Genomic DNA, 17091 nt, shown 5'->3' on the forward strand with positions numbered 1-17091 from the left:
CGCCGTAACCTGTGAGAGGGCAAGGACAGTGATTTTAGATATAACTATCACAAGAGGCTGAAGGAGTCATAACTCATTCGAGTGACGACGCCTCATGGGAGGGAGAGACAATGATTTAGTAGTTGACTCAGGTGTTGTCAACTCATGTGAGAGACCTAGGTGCTGCCTCATTCACAACCCATCATTCAGAGCCTCGTCCTTATCGTAGCACAAATTCATAGAGCCTCATTCGTACAAACTTTTCTTTTGCCTAAATGCCAAGTGCCTGGGCTATCAGTGGCCCCGTATTTCCCATTCATCCGCAACAGCCACGTGTTGGCGGCTGGACTGCGGATTCAGCTTCTGCAAGATGATTTCAAGCTCTTTATAAGGTTCTTCTCCTACGGGCAGGCGATCAATGGGCTGCATCAAGTGCAAATCGGCGACAATTATTCGGAGTGCTCTGCCTCGCCATGCATTCCTCCTTGGAACCCCTTGGTCTTACATACGGCAATAACATCAGGGACTAGCCTTGGAGAGTTGCAAGCACCGCCATTTTGACCAAATCAGGGCCAGTCTTTTTCATGTACCCGACAGCCTGCAGCCGGGCTTGGACTTGCAGCGGCCCGCAGCGGGAATGACGCGTTTCCCGCTCCCCGGTTGAGTGTCACACGGTCGTCAAAAAACATGAGACACTGAACCAACCCTCTACAGCTATCACGGCAAAATAGACTAAGTCTAAGGCCTAAGGCTTTTAAGAAAAATACCATAAGTAATTAAATAGTATTAAAAAGTAATTATATTATTATTCCCTTTATTTATATCTTTATTTGCTTATATTTAGACTATAAATATTTCTCCTATCTTAGCTGACGCGGGCGTCTTGGTGTCTCAAGTTTTTTTATGACCCCATGAGCGTTCAATCGCAGCGTGGAATTGGTCAAGCCCTAGTTTCAAACATACATGATGCATCGTCGGCTATTGGTCCGGGTACGGTATAGACTGCATGTTAAGGATCTTTATAGGCTGAAAGCTGTGGTTATGACGCGATGGGGATCTGATCAACCGTGCATGCGAGGATCATACGGAGGCCGAGGCATGACTAGATGGAGACTGCGGGATCGACTTGCCTTGGCATGAGGCACTTGGGTAAGTATAAATTGTAGTGTCTATTATCCCTCATTACTGACCAGCCTGGTTCAAACTTGAGTAGACAGGCGAGGCAATGGCTCTCATTCAGCTGGAATACAGCCATGTATTGGGCATAGGGGCAGTTCTACTGTGCTTGGTAGTACTTTGGCAACTATTTCTTTCACCCCTGAGGGCCTTCCCAGGTCCTTTTGTTGCGAAGTTTACTGATCTTTGGCGTGCTGCCGCTGTAATACCGGGACGAATCGACAGTGTCAACCGCAGATGGCACAAGAAATATGGCTCTGCTGTTCGGGTTGGCCCCAATGCCATCATTCTCAACGACCCGGAGATGATCAAGACTGTGTATTCAACAAAGAAGGCTTGGGTCAAGGTATGAATCTTTCATCATTATATATGGGGTCTAACATGGGTACTGTAGAGTGACATGTACATGATCAACGATGTCCTGATTAATGGCAAACGGCTGGCCAACATCTTCAACACCAGGGATCTTGCATGGCATGCACAACAAATCAAGCCGATCTCCAAGTTCTTCTCCATGAGTCGACTCATGGACATCGAGCCCCTATTGGACGTTGCAATCAACATGCTCACGTCCAAGCTCAACGAAAAGTTTGTCGATGGGCCATCAAAGGGCAAAGTGTGCATGATGGACGACTGGCTAGGCTGGTGTTTGTTAACCCCTTGTTCTTTCGTGGCAAACTTGCTAACTGTACAGTGGCTTGGGACTCTATGGCAAACGTCACCTTCGGGAGACACTATGGTTTCATCGAGAAGGAGCAAGATGTTGATGGTTTGATCAAGGATTCTGTCAACTCGATGCGTTACTTTGCCTCTGTACGTCAAGTTCACCCAAAGCAACCCAGGGATGAAATTGCTGAAAAAAAAAACAAAAAAAAACAGGTCTGTCAAATTCCCTGGCTCGACTATCTCCTTGACAAGAACCCTATCAAGCGAATCGGGCCCAAGCCGCAGCTCACAGGCACCATGTACGCGGTGAGGGCCATCTCAGAATACAAGCAAGAGATTGCCGAAAAGGGGTTGAAATCCCAGAACGTTCCTCATCTTCTTGACAAGTATCTTGGTCTGGAGGAGCAATATCCGGGGATGGTCAACGACGCTCAGCTTGTGAATTGGCTTCTGCCTACGGTAATCGCTGGAGGCGACACAACGGCTTCGGCCATGCGTGCTGTGGTGTACTTTTTGGCCAAGAATCCAGAGGCGAAGCAGAAGCTCTGTTTTGAGCTTGATCAAGCGAGCCTGGAAACTCCGGCTCAGTGGAAAGACTTGAAAGAGCTGACTTATCTGGATGCTGTTATTCGAGAAGCTATGCGGATTTGTCCTGGCATCGGTCTTGCCCCGGAGCGTGTCGTCCCCGAGGGCGGTCACGTCCTTCCAGACGGTCGTTTTCTTCCAGCTGGGACAAAGGTCGGCCTGAATCCCGCGGTTACTAGCCGAGATCCTGGCGTCTTTGGTGCTGAAGTTGAATCCTTTATCCCCGAGAGGTGGCTCAAACAGGATGGTGAGGCAGAGGACCTGTTTAATCAGCGGTTCCGCCGAATGCACGAAGTCTTGGACTTTGTTTTTGGAGGAGGAACACGCGTCTGCTTGGGGAAGAACTTGGCCAAGCTGGAGATTTACAAGACTATTGCGACGCTGTACAGCCTCTACGACGTGAGAGAACTACCCCCTGATTTGTTAGCTTGTACTGACTCGAGATAGATAAACCTCATTGATCCGACACATGAGTGGAAGCACTATAGCTCCTGGTTTATATATCAGTTGGATATACCTACGGCCATCTCACGTCGGGCTTAGGTGGTTGGGGCTGGTTGCTTGGAAAAGCAGACTTTAGGCTGTATTCATAAACATCCAGGATCATCGATCATCTGGTCGTTAGAGGACTCTCGGTGTGCATGACATCAAATTGACGGAACCCCTTTCCGGGTTTCAACTCTGAAATAAGACTATCGATTGAAAGAGCCCGTGTCGTCCCATTGCTATTAGGAGCGGGGGATTTGATCAAGGAAATTCCAAAGCAAGTCGACCATGTACAGTCGCTCTTTTTGAAAATATGAGCTCCCTGCTCGAATCCACATATTTCGAGCTCGGTCAACTGTCCGGCCCCTCCTGACATTCCGTATGTCCTTGGGATTTAGAGTCCTGCAGGAATCCGTCGGGGGAAACAACGACAATGGCTTAATTTGATCAAGTAGCTTCTGGGAACATTGTTCTAGCATTCTTCTGGACATTTCATCGAGCTTGACGTTCTTTCTTTGGAGCTGATTGAGAATAGAAAGCCAGAGTTGTAGGTGTTCCCTCGTCACAACACATACTCGTTGGCTGAAGAACAAAGGGGTGCTGTCAATGGTAGTGCGTATGGGCTGCATCATAAAAAGGAAATTGTTTTCCTTTAATCCATGATCCCAGAGGGCCCAAAAGAGCTTCTCTATGTCGCTTGACCCAAGAAGCAATGGATAGGGATTCAATGACGGTATAGCCACACTTTGGACTAACAGCTGAAGCAGTGAACTGGATGCACCTGTTCCAGCCTGTGATTGTATATCCCAGTTCCCTTTTCCACACTTGCCAAGAAGATTGCCGACCATGAACGGGCAACTGAACCACCATGGCCATTTTCTAGGACTTGGCGATCTTAGCATTCGACGCGCCTCATCGGATGTGAGGGCATCGAAGGCTTTAAGGAACGGTCTCGAGAGCCTTTGACTAGCAGGGATAGGAGAAGTCCGCCCCTCAAATGATGTGAAGAGTCCGATGTCTCTCTTATGGCCAGGGTCGTATGTAGTATTTTTGAGAATCGTGCTGCCTTTGGCTGCCTTTGGCTGCCTTTGTGTCACCCAAGGAAAGCAGGAAGTCGACCACCGCGTGATTCTCATGAGTAGCAGCCACCCACAACGCAGATACTGCCTTGGATTTACTCTTGTAGTGCATGGTTCCGTTGATGATGCGAGAAGTGATTTGACTGTCGGGGTTTGCCACCTGAGCAATCTTGAGGATCGCATCCATCTCGTCGACACAGTTCTCACTCTGTCGAGATGCCTATTTTCCAGGTTTGGGGACGGCCATCGCAAAGAAATGAAAAGGAGATAGGCCAGTGAAGCCACTCGGACGTCCGAACCTGTGCGTGAAGCATGCGGCACCGACCGCTCTTCCAGCAAGCGTGTGGGTCGTTTCCATGTGTTTGCTGAGACAGTCCCAGCAGAGAAGAGACTCGTCGAAAAAGAACAAGTCGGAGAGGCATTCTTGCGGGCTTGGAGTCCAGTCTCTACACTCGATAAGCTCTGAGTCGGACATGCGTTGGCTCAAAATTGGGCAATAGTTCTCCTTCAGATAGTTGACTCTAAACCTGGCGGCCTGCTTGGGGCTCTTGGTTGCTAGTCGCTGCATCTCTTGAATGCAGGAACTGAGACGATCTTGGACTTCAGGAAACCTTGGTGGCGATGTATACACACCGCCGTTAGTAGGCCTGTGTTGAGAGAGCATTCCCCTCCACAAGTCCTCATCTGGATCGTTGTTGTCGAGACAAATGTTGGCCATGAGCGTGATGCACGCCGTGGTGTCCTCGTGATCGCGACCGAGAAGGTCCATCTTGATCTGGCAAGCTTGTATGCCGTGGGATTTCGCATCCTCAAAGTTGCCCTTGAAGCGATAAGCTTCTGCCAAGAGCGAGAGGGTGTCCCCTTTGTCGGCCGAATCCAAGCACTCCCACTGCAGGAGCCGCTCAAGGATGGGGATGGCTTCGTCTTTGTCAATGCTCTTCGAGGACCGCAATAGTGCCCGATAGAGGGCGATTTGGATCTTCTGACGGGTCTTGGAGCCAGCAAACCGAGCTGGAGACAACTGGTGGCCCTGGTAAACATTTATAGGATGCTCAAGGGACTCAATATTCCAGGTCGAAGAATTCCCAGAGCCCTCAGAAGACACAACACTGCCCCTTGATAGAACTGAATCTGTCTTGTACGACTGCAAAAGAACAATGGCATGATCATAATTTCCCTGGCCTAAGAGGTATAGGCCATGTTCCAGTCGATACTCATCGACCCAAGCCCTGATCGAAGGGAACCTTTGACAATAGCCCTCGACTGTGCTGTCGTCGTTCTGGGAATAAACAAGAGCCTTTGCCAATGATCGGACTGGTCGGCTCGCACCCTGGGCGAACTCGGGGTCGGAGCTTGAGCTGAGAAGACGTTCAAGATGCGGGATTGCCTTGTCAAACATTTTTTCCTTCATGAACTTCTCAGCCGCTTGGATCCTTCTCTCGTGCAGCTCGTCGAGAAGGCTGGTCCCTCTGGTGCTGGTGCTCAATGCTGATTGCGTAGTGTTCGCGACTGACGGCAAGGATGAATCCAAAGACGCGGAGGTGAATGAAAGGTTATCTCCGTGATAAACGTTGCCTGCCCAATCTGATACATCTTGGTGTTTTGTTGGTGGAAGGCGAACTTGAAAGTCAAGGCCCGGGCTGGCAAAAATGTTGTTGCGAGAGTCAGGGCTAGTTATAGCTCTCATGGTGTCCCGATGGCCTCTCCTCGCCTTTGACGAGGGTTGTGTGAGTCTAGAGGACGTCGAGGGTGACTCGATACTTGAAGCGTAGTCCTTAACGTGACCCATGAGACCCTTCAGCACGCCAAGCGTCGCGCGTGTGTCGTTCTCCATGTCGAGCTTCTCCTTCTGCTTGACAGCATCCAGTTCCGCCTGAGAGTCTTCAGATCGCCCCTGTTGGGTGGAGATGGCAGTCGGTGTATCAGTTCTTCAAAGGGCTCTTGTGACGAGGTCGTGGTCCAGGCGGTCCATTGAGGATTGGAGACTGTCTATGCGGCGTACCAATTCATCGAACGATGCGGCCGCGTCTCCCGTAGGAGGCTGGGGAACAGCAAAGGTGGAACTGCCATATCTGGTTTAGAGGCTAGTTGATAAATAACAGCGAAATAAAGAAACTCACCCTTGAATCGTCTGAATGAGAACCGGGAGCTGAAGGGCCGAGGTGTATGTGTCGATAGAAAGACGGAGATGACTGATGTCGCCGTCATACCGCCTCTTCCGGATGTAAGCCCTCAAAGCAGTGGCAGATGACCTCTGGCGGCCAATCTCGACGAAAATGGCACCGAGCCGGCTATAAGATCGGTCGTAGCTGTTGAGAATGCCCTCCAACGCACTCTGGTTCCACCAAGGTGGCGTGTTTTGGCCCAAGGCACTGCGTCGGATACCGTCAGACAGGACCGAAAGCATCATGCGGGTAGCGTCGAGCTGGCTGTCGAAGTCCTGTAAGGTGTCGTCCATGTCGCGGACATCATGGTAGACCTGGCTCACATAGATGACGGTGTTTCCAACGGCCTGGACCAGCTGGAGCACGGCTGCTATGCCGCCGACAACTTCCATGTTGACAAGCGAGCGGTAGGAAGCGATTAAATGGAGGAAGGGAAAGGCATCGTGTGGGGTCCGTGGTGTTGAATACCTACATACAGAATCAGGCTCTGAAGTGCAGACCTTGAAAGCTGAACAGCCACCACGCAGATCTATCTTATCAGCGAAGGACAAGGTGGCTGAGCCCCATGTCGGCATGCCTGAGACAGCAGATCTAGTCCTTGGTTACCATGAGGCGTTGCAGCGCTCTGCACATTGGCGGAGCGAAGCCTTCCAAGGACAAAAGTCAGCCTACCGCACAGTTGACAACCAATGCTGACTGGGCCTGTGGCCTGCAAGAAGCCTACGAGATGAGATTTGGTATGCCTTGCTTTCAACCTTACCAGTCAGTTATATCTTTATATATTTTTCGATTTTGGGCGAAGAACTGGATAGATATAATAATAACCTAATAAGCATATACTCTAATTCAAGCTGATTAATACGATTACTTAGTGCTGTATGGTAAAAGTTGCGATATGCGCCATATCGTATCCATGAGAATGCTCCTGACGAAATATGATCCATACTACTTGCTAGATCATGACAAGAGAGATTATAGGAGGTAGGATGACATATAAATTAGAGATTAGGCAGACGTAGGAATTTGGTCCACCAGCCAGGCCATCCAACCAGAGTCCATAGCATGGCTCACTGGTAAGTTACCGGTTTTGTCCTTGCAGATGCCAACCAGATAGCTCCTCCCTGATATCCTCTCTACGGAAGCTACCCAAAGATGGAGGCGATTAAACTCCCCCGTCGGCTCACTAGCAGTCTTCAAAAGAGAGATATGCCCCGAGTTCGCACGGCTTGCGCATTAGAAAATCCAATCTATCATTATCTATGTCTATGGAGGAGTTTCAACATGAAAGAAAAGGCATTTATAATTTTTGAATTAATGTCAAGAAATGGGATCGGAATGCCTCGCTGTTGACATCGACCGCAACTCGGCAATTCGGGACTGGAGGTGAAGGGGTCTCAAGTCGGTCGGCGACCATGATGCCACGCGCTTCACCATCACCGGTAATAACCGACACAGCCATGTCCCTATACTCGCACAGTTCAGGATGTGACACGACGGCCACGGCCAGGGGGTCGTGCATGGGGATCGAGTCTGTCTTGGGCCTCCCCGGAAACCTGACAGCTTGATAATCTATGTAGGTGATGGTGGCATCTCCAGCGAAGGCGGCGAAACTTGACGAGGACTTTTTGAGTTCTTGAGCGTCTGCCATGTTCAGTCGAACTCGGAGGGTGCAGTCGAGGCCGATCCATCGCTGAGGAATGCCGGAGCGTAACACGGTTCGGGCGGCTTCGGGATCCGAGAAGACATTGAATTCTCCTGGTTTGTTGCGGGAGTACATGGTTCCGAGGAAGACGCCACCCATGATGACAAGCTCCTTGATAGCTGACTTGATCCGAGGTTCGAGAAGTAGGGCGAGAGCAACATTGGTGAGAGGCCCGATGGCGACAAGGGTGATTTCACCCGGGTTGGCCAGAATGTGTTCAATGATAGCCACGGGGGCGTATCCCGGGGTAGGAGCACGCGCAGTCTCTTTCTGCGCCAGAACGTGAGGGGCAGGGGTCCGTTGCTGATCGGGATGGATCATGGGGGTAGCGGAACCACGGACGAGGGGGGTGTTTTGGATGCCGAGTCGGTTGAGGAGGACACCAGTCAAGATAGTAGCGCTCTCAACGTCAGTATTGCCGTTGACAGTGGTGATCAGCTCGAGCTGAATGTCTGGGTCGGCATGCGCCAGGGCAAGGGCGAATCCATCGTCGACATCGGCGCCGGCGCCCATGGACAAATCGGTGTCGAGTATGATACGTGTTGGTGCCATTGTGTGGGAAGAGTAAAGAACGGCTGAGGAGAGGCGGTTGCAAGCCGCAGGCTGTGAGGATCAAGATTTTGGGAGTTGAGAATGGTTTGGCCCGTCCTTGGTAGGGCTTGGACCCTTTTGTTTGCCTTGAGAGGGTTTGTTGAGCTTTCTCAGTCTGGTGAATTCCCGTTCCCCCGTAGGTTCAAGGTAGTGCTAAATGGGAAGTATATGGCATGAGAATTGAATCGACCGCTTCGAAGGGATGAGCTGAGTCGGGTGGAGGCCGGTTCTTGTCGGGCAGTGCCCGATATTGGATTGGGACCCCTGAATCGCGATCCTGTGCTTATTCCATTCTCCCCGCATCCTCCCCACATCTTCCCCGGTTCGCACGACTCACTATACCGGAGATACTACTCCACTTCTGCCCCAGATGTCACCAAAGTTTGCTGGCTGGCTGACCTTTCTGATGGTCCTTCAACGCCGCCACAGGCAAGCACATGATGTCTCGCTGGTACGAAGCATTATGGGATGTGGCATGAGTTATGGTGCCTGTTGACATGTCGCATATATGATGGCAATTGATGTCCTGGCCTGATTTGGTTCTCCTTTCAGGGTACTTTTGGGGAGTCTGGAAAGCCATGATTATTATTAGTATTATTGTTCTTCTTGTTATTGTTTCGAAGCGGAGGCTAGGTCTAGGGTAGCCACTTTGTAGACTGAACCGGGGAGCATCCGACACGCCACCTTGCTTGGGAAAGCAGAGTTTTCATTCCCGACTGATCGAACTACGGTTACCCAGGGAGCATCTGGAAGACAGACTAACCCTGGTGGTTATGACCAGTTCTCACGAAAATTGACACTGGCTGACAAGCATTGGAGTCTCGCCACTGAGTTGACTCTGTCGGCGGTGCCCCCGGTTTCAATCATGCGGAGTCGGGCGCGCTCCGGTCTCGGGACGCTGTGGGGCCGATTTTACCTTGTCGGAGGCGCTCCGGTCCCCGGCTTGGATCCAACGTGACCGTTACCATCAAGATTCCTTCCAACCACTGAATAGTGCCATCCCAGAGACTGTTTCAATCGCCAATACCATGGTCCATCGCGATCAGGGCCAGCCGAACTAAAGAGCTGTCGGGCATATTTAGTCAACACGCCCGCCTCACGCCTTTCATGCTTCTTCCCAAGGCACGGGGTACGAGCAGCAACAACCCCCTTTTCAGCGAGACAATTCACCATGCGACATACCGATCAGTCCAACGGGAAGGCAGACCCTGTCGATCATGTCGAAGCATCCGACAATGGCGAGCTTCCAAAGGCCATCGACAAGGCGCTGGCAGACGGCGATCCGGTCCAGATGCGATCCGAGTTGGATAACTTGCCCATCCTGAAAGCTTTACGTATATACTGGCGTATAGCTTTGATCTGCATGATGGCTGCGTTCAGTGCCGCGCTGGAAGGTTACCGTACGTGGTTGTCCCCCCACTGACTACAAACTCAGTCTGACTCTGAATTCAAAAACTTGCGCTTGCGAACGCCATTGTCTCGAATAAAGGCTTCATTCGACAAATGTCCAACGGGGGCACCAAGCTCAACCCTACACATGTGGCTGTTTGGGGAGGCATGCTATCGACTGGTCAATTTGTCGGTGTAGGCCTCCTTCAGATAGTCATTGACAAGATTGGGCGCAGGTTTGCTATGCACATCACCTGGCTTTCTCTCGCAGTCGTGAGTTGCAAGCTATCCGCCTTATAACTGCCTATTTGCTGATACTTTCTAGTCGGTGGCCCTGGAGTCCGCTGCCACGAACTGGCTCTACTGGCTCTTCGCTAGGCTGATCGGAGGAGCTGGCCTCGGCATGATGCAGGCTACCTATCCCGTTTACATTTCTGAAAACGCGCCAACACAGATTCGAGGTTTCCTGACTACCTCGTACATGCTGTGAGTTGCCTAGCTACAGGCCTTGTCGTTGCCACCGCTAACATGGGCTCAGCTGGTATGTTTGTTCGCAGATTTTCGCCCCGTTGGCCTTGCGACAACTGGCCTTCACGGACCCGTATAACTTCCAGATTCCCATCCGCACCCAGTGGGGAATGCTGGGCGGTATGCTCCTCATTAACCTCTTCTGCCTCCCGGAAAGCCCTTGTGAGTTTGACCATGGCCAGCATCACTTACTTTGAGGCTGACCAACATCAGGGTGGCTTGTCCAGCGGGGCATGTTTGACAAGGCGGAAAAGGTGCTAGCCAAGACACACAAAGGCGTGCCGGGCTACGATGTAAAGAAAGAACTGGTGGGATCTGGTCCTCTACTCTGCTTCGGACTCGAGCTGACTTGTCCCAGTCCATCATCATCGCTACGGTCGAGCACAAGCGAGAATCCACGGCCGAGGATAAGAGCCAATATCAGGAAATCTTCCGAGGAATTCACCTTTGGCGACTCTTCATTTGCTTCTGGCCCAAGGCAATGCAGCAGCTGGCAGGACAGAGTGTCACCAAAAACTACGGCACATACTTCTGTAAGTTGACCTAGCTCTATAAACCGCCCGTGTATTGTAGCTGACCCAAATTAGTCCAGTTGGCTGGAAATGACGATCCTTTCACCGTAACGGTCGTGCTCGCTGTTTGTCAGCTTTTGGGCGTTCTCACAACTACCTTGATGTCGGATAGATTTGGCCGGCGTTGGCTTACTATCGGCCTCTTTGGGGCCGGAGCCATCTCGATGCTCGCCATCGGTATTCTTGGATCCTTCGACTACCAGAGCAAACAACTGGGTAATGTCTTGGTAAGTAGCTGCCGTCGTTGTGCCATTGAATCATGACTAAACGTCGATTCAGGTATTCTGGGGGTGCGTGTCCAATTATGGTGTGGTCGGGGGGGCGGGAATATCTTACTCTTACGTCGCCGAAATACCTACCCAACGACTGCGGGCACGAACTGCTTCTATAGCCTTGATGGGCTCTTTCGTTCTCGGGATTGCCTTCAACTACACGGTTCCACTCATGCTCAAAGCTTGGAGTGTTAGAACGGGATACTTGTATGCTAGCCCTTCCGCTTACTCTCATCGTGCTTATCCAGAGTATCACTGACCTCATCAGCTTCGGAGCCGCCGGTGTCATCTCGTGCGTCGTCGGATTCTTTGTCTTGCCAGAAATTGCCTGCCGAACCCCTGCCGAGATAGATGAGATGTTTGAAGACAAGATCGCGCCTCGCAGGTTCCGCAAGCATGTCACACAGGTCCAGGTGTTTCTTGAGGAAAAGGGGCACAAGGAGCACATGTCTCCAGAAGACAAAGCCTAACCTGGTTTCGCCGGCATGAATATTCGTAGCGGCCTTTATCATATCGGATATGGCGATCGGGGACTGGATCGGATACTAGAAGTGGTTAAGTGCTTGATTGGCAGGAGGAAGAGAGTTCCATTCATAAATTGTTGAGCCACTCTGGAACGGATGAGTGGACATGGCTTGTGGGGAGTAAAGAGAATGATAGCACACAAGCAAGTCAACATTGTTGCATTAAGCACCTTTTATAGCGAGATTTAGCGCGTTAGAACGCACAAGGCCTGCGCGTCGGTACGGCCTTGAACCATGGGAAGTGGTCGTCTTGGCCCCCTGCTCTACGGGAGAGGTTGCCTTCATGCCCAACGCGTATCCTAGACCATCTCCCCAATATCAAAACTTCGAGTCCTGAGTTGCATGCTGTGATCTAGGCACCTGGCCTGAGAACTACTTAATGTCACTCGCCTAAATGTGCCCATCCCTCTCCAAAGTTCCAGCCCCTTTGCCACCGCTTGCGCTCTTACCCTGTCGCTACCTTATGCAGTAGAGGTCTGCTCGGCCGGCTGGTTGCTTCTCGTGCTTTCTACCACATGTTTGAAACATTGAGTCGTGTTTTCACGTCATCTCGCCCTCCCATCTCACACGATGAGGGCCGATCCACCAAAGGTTACGCGCCCCTGGAAAGGGGGTTAGGGCGTGTCATATCCGTGTTGTCGGAATCTGGGGTAGTTCTCCTCGGCGGAACATGTTTCTTCCGGTTGTGGGGGAGAATTGGTTATTCTCCAGACCCATGACTTTCTGATCTCATCTCGTCCCATTTGCCCAAGATCCTTCTTAAGCCCATGATGTGAAAATACGTTCAAGGGGACTGATTAAATTTATTCGGAGTGTATCCGTACTCGCTGCTTGGTTGTTATGGGGGCAGAGCACGTCCTCGATAGGACCAGTATTGAGGTCGACCCGAGCGCAGTTGATTGAGGTAAGCATCCAGTGGCTCTTCATTCCGCCAGATCCCTAACAAGGGCAGAGTATCCATCATAGCCTCGGACATGACACATCAGTCTCGTCGGAGACGGAACTCACCGTCGACCAGAGCCAGTCGGGTCCGCTCCGCTTCGCCAGCCCGGTTTCCCGAACCATCATCTTCTGCTCCCCGCCCGTTTGGTTCTGCCCGGAGCTCTCAAGGGCGAAATTCCATCCCTGCCTGTGACAGGTGTCGTTCATTCAAGAAGAAGTGCAGTCGGACCTTTCCCGCGTGCAGTCTGTGTGCCAGCGCAGGTCAGAGTTGCTCGTATAGTGCACCACCCGCTACCCCTGAAGCCGAGGCACTACAGTTGAGAGCACGGGTCCAATGGTTCAGTGATTACATCAATGGGCACCTCCTTGAAACACATCATGGTGCAAGAATTGAGGACATTGAGACTGGGTCTGACCTTGCCGCCCTACTTGGGAGTCGGCTGAATCTCAGTCCGACGAACCAAGCTACCCTCCAGGGGCAGACTCGAGGTCAGAACGTGCTTGATGCATTGTCATCATCTGATCTTTCCCCGGCTCAAGTCCAAGTTGGCTCACTTCCGAGCCACACCGAGCCAGGGCACTCTGGTTTGGAGCCGCCGAGTCTCAGTGTTCAAATCGACGGAAGCATTGCGACTTCACCTATTGATCCCGACAGTGCTCACCCGACTGGCCGCCAAGTATCTTATCAGAGCTCAACGGGCACACACGATCTAGATGCCGATAGCTTCGCGGCAGGTCACGGTCTACCAGCAGATGCGGCAGCTCGCCGCTTTGTCGACGCCTACTTTCGGAACGTCAACGGAGCATACCCCTTTGTGAACCAGGCCAAGATACTTGAGAATCTTGAGACCCTGGGTGACCTTGCTCAAAGGCTTCGTGACTCCCAGTCTACTCTCCTTTATCTGGTCATGTCCATAGGTTGCACCACCCTGGAGCGAGCCAGCCGGGTCCCTAGAGACACGGCAAAACAGTTCAAGGTGGCATACGCCGAGATCATCCAAGAGTGCGTCTGCCGGGACAGCATCGAGTCGGTTCAGATCTTGATGCTTCTAGCGCTTTACTCACTGTTTGACCCGGCTGGAGCATTAGTATACTCCATCGTCGGAATTGCGGCACGACAGGCTATCACGATAGGCCTGGCTCGTCGACCAGCAGATGAAAATACCTATCCACCAGCTGAAACAGAGTTACGCCACCGTCTATACTGGAGCATCTTCGCTCTTGATCGCATGATGGCCGTGTCACAAGGTCTGCCTGTGGCTCTCCCGGACAATGCTGACGTGCCGTTTCCCGGTCTGACGGTCGAGGAATTTGCCAGCGGAGAGAGAATAACGTACGCCAGGAGACTGCAGACAAGCCGACACGTCATCCAGCTACGCCAGCTGGAAGGCCGCATCTTGGAGCAGATTCATTTCAGAAGAGAGGCTGAAATTGCGGAGCTGACACCCTTGGATAGGCGAGCAACGCTGAGTAGTTTGCGTGCGACCATCGAGGATTGGCATAGTCAAGGATGTCTGATGTCGCCGATAGGCGGCGATAACACCACGATTCATAGCACCACAACTTGGCTCAGCGCGCGGTACTACTACCTGCTCCTCCTGTTATACTACCCGAACCACTTTAACAGCTCAGCCGGAGCTGTATCACGGCAAGAGCTACAGCAATTCGCGCAGCGCCAGCTTCAAGCCACGTCGGCGCTCTTCCAGCAGCAACAGTTGCCCCTCAACTGCAACACGCTCTACAGGCTTATGCCTATATGTCTGGTCTTGATGTATGACTTTGTGGCAATATGCCGCTCAGCAAACTGGACCTCACAGTCGACGTTTCCCTTCCTAGCTAGGGATGAGGTTGCGGTCGCGCTGTCAGTCTTGGAAGCGTTCCCAAAGGAGTGGAGCCTCGCACATCGAGCAGCGCAAGTAGTGCGTCAGTTTGCAGGTGTCATATCGGGCGGGATGGCGGCCTTCTTCTCAGATGAGGCAGTGTTCCCTCTAGGAGCTGCGGGAGGCGCAACCACCACTGGTGAAAACGCTGTAGGAGAGGTTTACGGAGGCAAAGAGAGTCTACCGGTTTTGATGAAGCCTTGCATTGCACGACTGACATCTCTGATGCAGGAGATGATGGGAAAATCAACGTGCTTCCAGTTTGTCGAGTATCCATCCGATGATAACAAGCGACCAGAGAGTCAAGGGGCGGCCATGTCCCATCAGAAACCATATCAACCGTACCAGCAGCAGCAACTCCAGCAGCAGACCCTACCCCCGGCGATGAGCCAGGTGGCCATCAACCGGGATGAAATGGATGGCATTCAGCAGGTTGGTGTAGGGGATGACGATGTGATCGGTTACGGCTGGGGCGCGATAGATTTGGATTTTCTATGAAACAAGAGGCAATTGGAGCTTGAAGGGCGTTTTTCGAGCGTGGCCTATATACCTGACTTATCTCTAGCTAGGCCACCTCAGAGCACGAAGCCATATGGTGACGCTGCTCAAGAGTCTGGCCTTATAGCCTGCAGTAAGGTATTATATTTATTAGTTAACGTAATAATACCTCTACACGCGTCCAATTCAGCAGTTTATGTAAACGAAGTTTTGTTGTTAAATAATACTCTCAGCATTATGGTCTATTGTGCAGACTGATGATCTATTTTCTTTGTCAAGCTCAGCGCTTGGTGTTGGTTGATGGATGAACACAGCCACAAATCCTACAACCAGGTGTTGGTCCAATGACTAACCACTTCCACTAAAGCGAGTCTCATATATACGAGGGCTCGAAACAATGACCCCTCGTTTCTTGCAATCATGCCATTTCTTTCACCCAACCAACATCCTTTCAGTTCGTTCAAATAGGAGCACCTAGCCAAAAAAGGACTGACAATTCATCTTCTCTGTCCATACCATACTCGTGTGCCTAAAATGCCAGTCACTCTTTATCCAGCTGATCACCCAGCTACCCCATGGAGGAAAGCAAGCGTGGCGACATCATCCCTCGAACTTCTGCAAAAGTCGTGCCCAGACGAGTTTGAAAAGAGCAAGGAAATCATTCAATCCTCCTTTGACTACATTCCCGAAAATGGAATCTTTCCCGAGGCAAACGGTTTTGTCAACGCTGCCTGGTGGGCCTATAGCAATCATCATCACCTGCTAATCCGCCCCGAGGATGTTTGGTTTTCCATCCTTACGCAGCTGAGCTTCTACATCAACAGGAACGCCGAGAAGTTAAGGTCTCACTTTGTCGCGCATGAGGACAAGAAGGAAGTCAAGGTCTACGCTGAAGGACCTGTCGACTTTGGTAAACTAGCCGTCCTCATGACCAAGAAGATGGAAGAACATATTGTCGACCCCAAGCTGAGGAAATGGATCATGCCAGACTTTACGACTACCGAGGCAACGGACAAGGTTACTGCGGCGATTCTCATGATGGGATCTATGCAGAGCTACTTTAACTACACCATGTGTATATGCTGTGGTCTCCCATCGGTAACTCTACTCGGAACCAAGAACGACTGGCGCAACATCCGCAAACGCATTGACAAGATAACCGAGTTTGGCGAAGAAGCGAAACTATTCACCAAACTTCTGCGGCCAGTGCTCGACCGTCTTGTTCGCTCGTTCGACCATCCCAAGGATCCCGATATCCTCGACTTTTGGGGCAAGATTGTTCACTGGGAACAGAACGGATCTGGTCCCGATAGTCTATCTGGATGGATATCGGCATTTTGCTTCTGGACACCCGAGGGGAGCTGTCTCCATCCCAAGGGACTTGTCGAAGACATCATGGACCCCGAAACAGGCCGGTGGCGAGCGGGTTGCAATATAGATGGTGTGCAATTCCATCACGTGGACATTGACGAAATTCCAAAGGGTTTCGTGTCGGTGCCTGTCAAACTCATCGTAAACGAGACAGAATACAAGACGAGGATGGTAGCCGGATCAGTAGGCGTCAAGGTCTGGAGCAGCGGAGACTTGATACCAGATGCGTTTCCACGTCCTGGAAAGGCGACGGCGAGACCAAGAGCGAGAATCCAGCAAGACACCAAGAGGGAGGCGAACAAGGTTGCTCGGCTAAGAGAGTTTGCTTCGAGACTCATTTGCCTTTCGGGAAAAGAATCCAGGGGTTCAGCATCGAAAGAGTCCCCTGACAAGGCGACGGCAGTCAATGAGCTATCAGACACAGCGTCAAAGCCGCAGGTTCCTCAAGGCGAGTTAAAGGCTAGACTTGACTCGATTCAGCCAGTGTCGGGATGGTGGATGTACGAACTCAAAATCGGACGAGAATAGGTTGAATTAGGGATATTTGCGAGGCTTACACTAGGGTATGTACGTATGATTACGCGGCGCTTCATCTTGATGAATGCAACGCAATCCTTTGGGCTGATGTTAGTTCCAAGCCACTCGTTAATAAACAGGGTCTATTTTCGACAACTTATGCCTTTACA

The 17091-nt window shown here is 51.4% G+C and overlaps 5 protein-coding genes across 5 annotated transcripts; 3 read left to right on the forward strand and 2 right to left on the reverse strand.

Annotated features, from left to right (window-relative positions):
* Positions 1 to 1204: 1204 nt before the first annotated feature.
* On the forward strand, positions 1205 to 2949 carry NCS57_00641300 (uncharacterized protein; the record flags this gene model as incomplete). Its single annotated transcript, XM_053056302.1, has 5 exons — positions 1205 to 1501; positions 1550 to 1802; positions 1850 to 1968; positions 2035 to 2805; positions 2854 to 2949. 5 exons carry the CDS (start codon positions 1205 to 1207, stop codon positions 2947 to 2949), a joined length of 1536 nt encoding a protein of 511 aa, XP_052915257.1.
* Positions 2950 to 4191: 1242 nt separating this feature from the next.
* On the reverse strand, positions 4192 to 6528 carry NCS57_00641400 (uncharacterized protein; the record flags this gene model as incomplete). The annotated part of the gene is made up of 3 exons (XM_053056303.1): positions 4192 to 5865; positions 5974 to 6034; positions 6092 to 6528. 3 exons carry the CDS (start codon positions 6526 to 6528, stop codon positions 4192 to 4194), a joined length of 2172 nt encoding a protein of 723 aa, XP_052915258.1.
* Positions 6529 to 7433: 905 nt separating this feature from the next.
* Positions 7434 to 8390, reverse strand: NCS57_00641500 (IU-nuc-hydro domain-containing protein; the record flags this gene model as incomplete). Its single annotated transcript, XM_053056304.1, has 1 exon — positions 7434 to 8390. One exon carries the CDS (start codon positions 8388 to 8390, stop codon positions 7434 to 7436), a length of 957 nt encoding a protein of 318 aa, XP_052915259.1.
* A 1210-nt stretch (positions 8391 to 9600) lies between these two features.
* NCS57_00641600 (MFS domain-containing protein) lies at positions 9601 to 15034 on the forward strand (the record flags this gene model as incomplete). Its single annotated transcript, XM_053056305.1, has 10 exons — positions 9601 to 9829; positions 9919 to 10091; positions 10144 to 10304; positions 10357 to 10508; positions 10560 to 10654; positions 10705 to 10879; positions 10934 to 11145; positions 11198 to 11397; positions 11459 to 11638; positions 12937 to 15034. The coding sequence occupies 10 exons, from the start codon at positions 9601 to 9603 to the stop codon at positions 15032 to 15034; spliced, it is 3675 nt and encodes a 1224-aa protein (XP_052915260.1).
* A 534-nt stretch (positions 15035 to 15568) lies between these two features.
* Positions 15569 to 16933, forward strand: NCS57_00641700 (uncharacterized protein; the record flags this gene model as incomplete). The annotated part of the gene is made up of 1 exon (XM_053056306.1): positions 15569 to 16933. One exon carries the CDS (start codon positions 15569 to 15571, stop codon positions 16931 to 16933), a length of 1365 nt encoding a protein of 454 aa, XP_052915261.1.
* Positions 16934 to 17091: the final 158 nt, after the last annotated feature.

The sequence above is a fragment of the Fusarium keratoplasticum genome, chromosome 4 (genome assembly GCF_025433545.1).
Source record: "Fusarium keratoplasticum isolate Fu6.1 chromosome 4, whole genome shotgun sequence".
NCBI classification, from domain to species: Eukaryota; Fungi; Ascomycota; class Sordariomycetes; order Hypocreales; family Nectriaceae; genus Fusarium; species Fusarium keratoplasticum.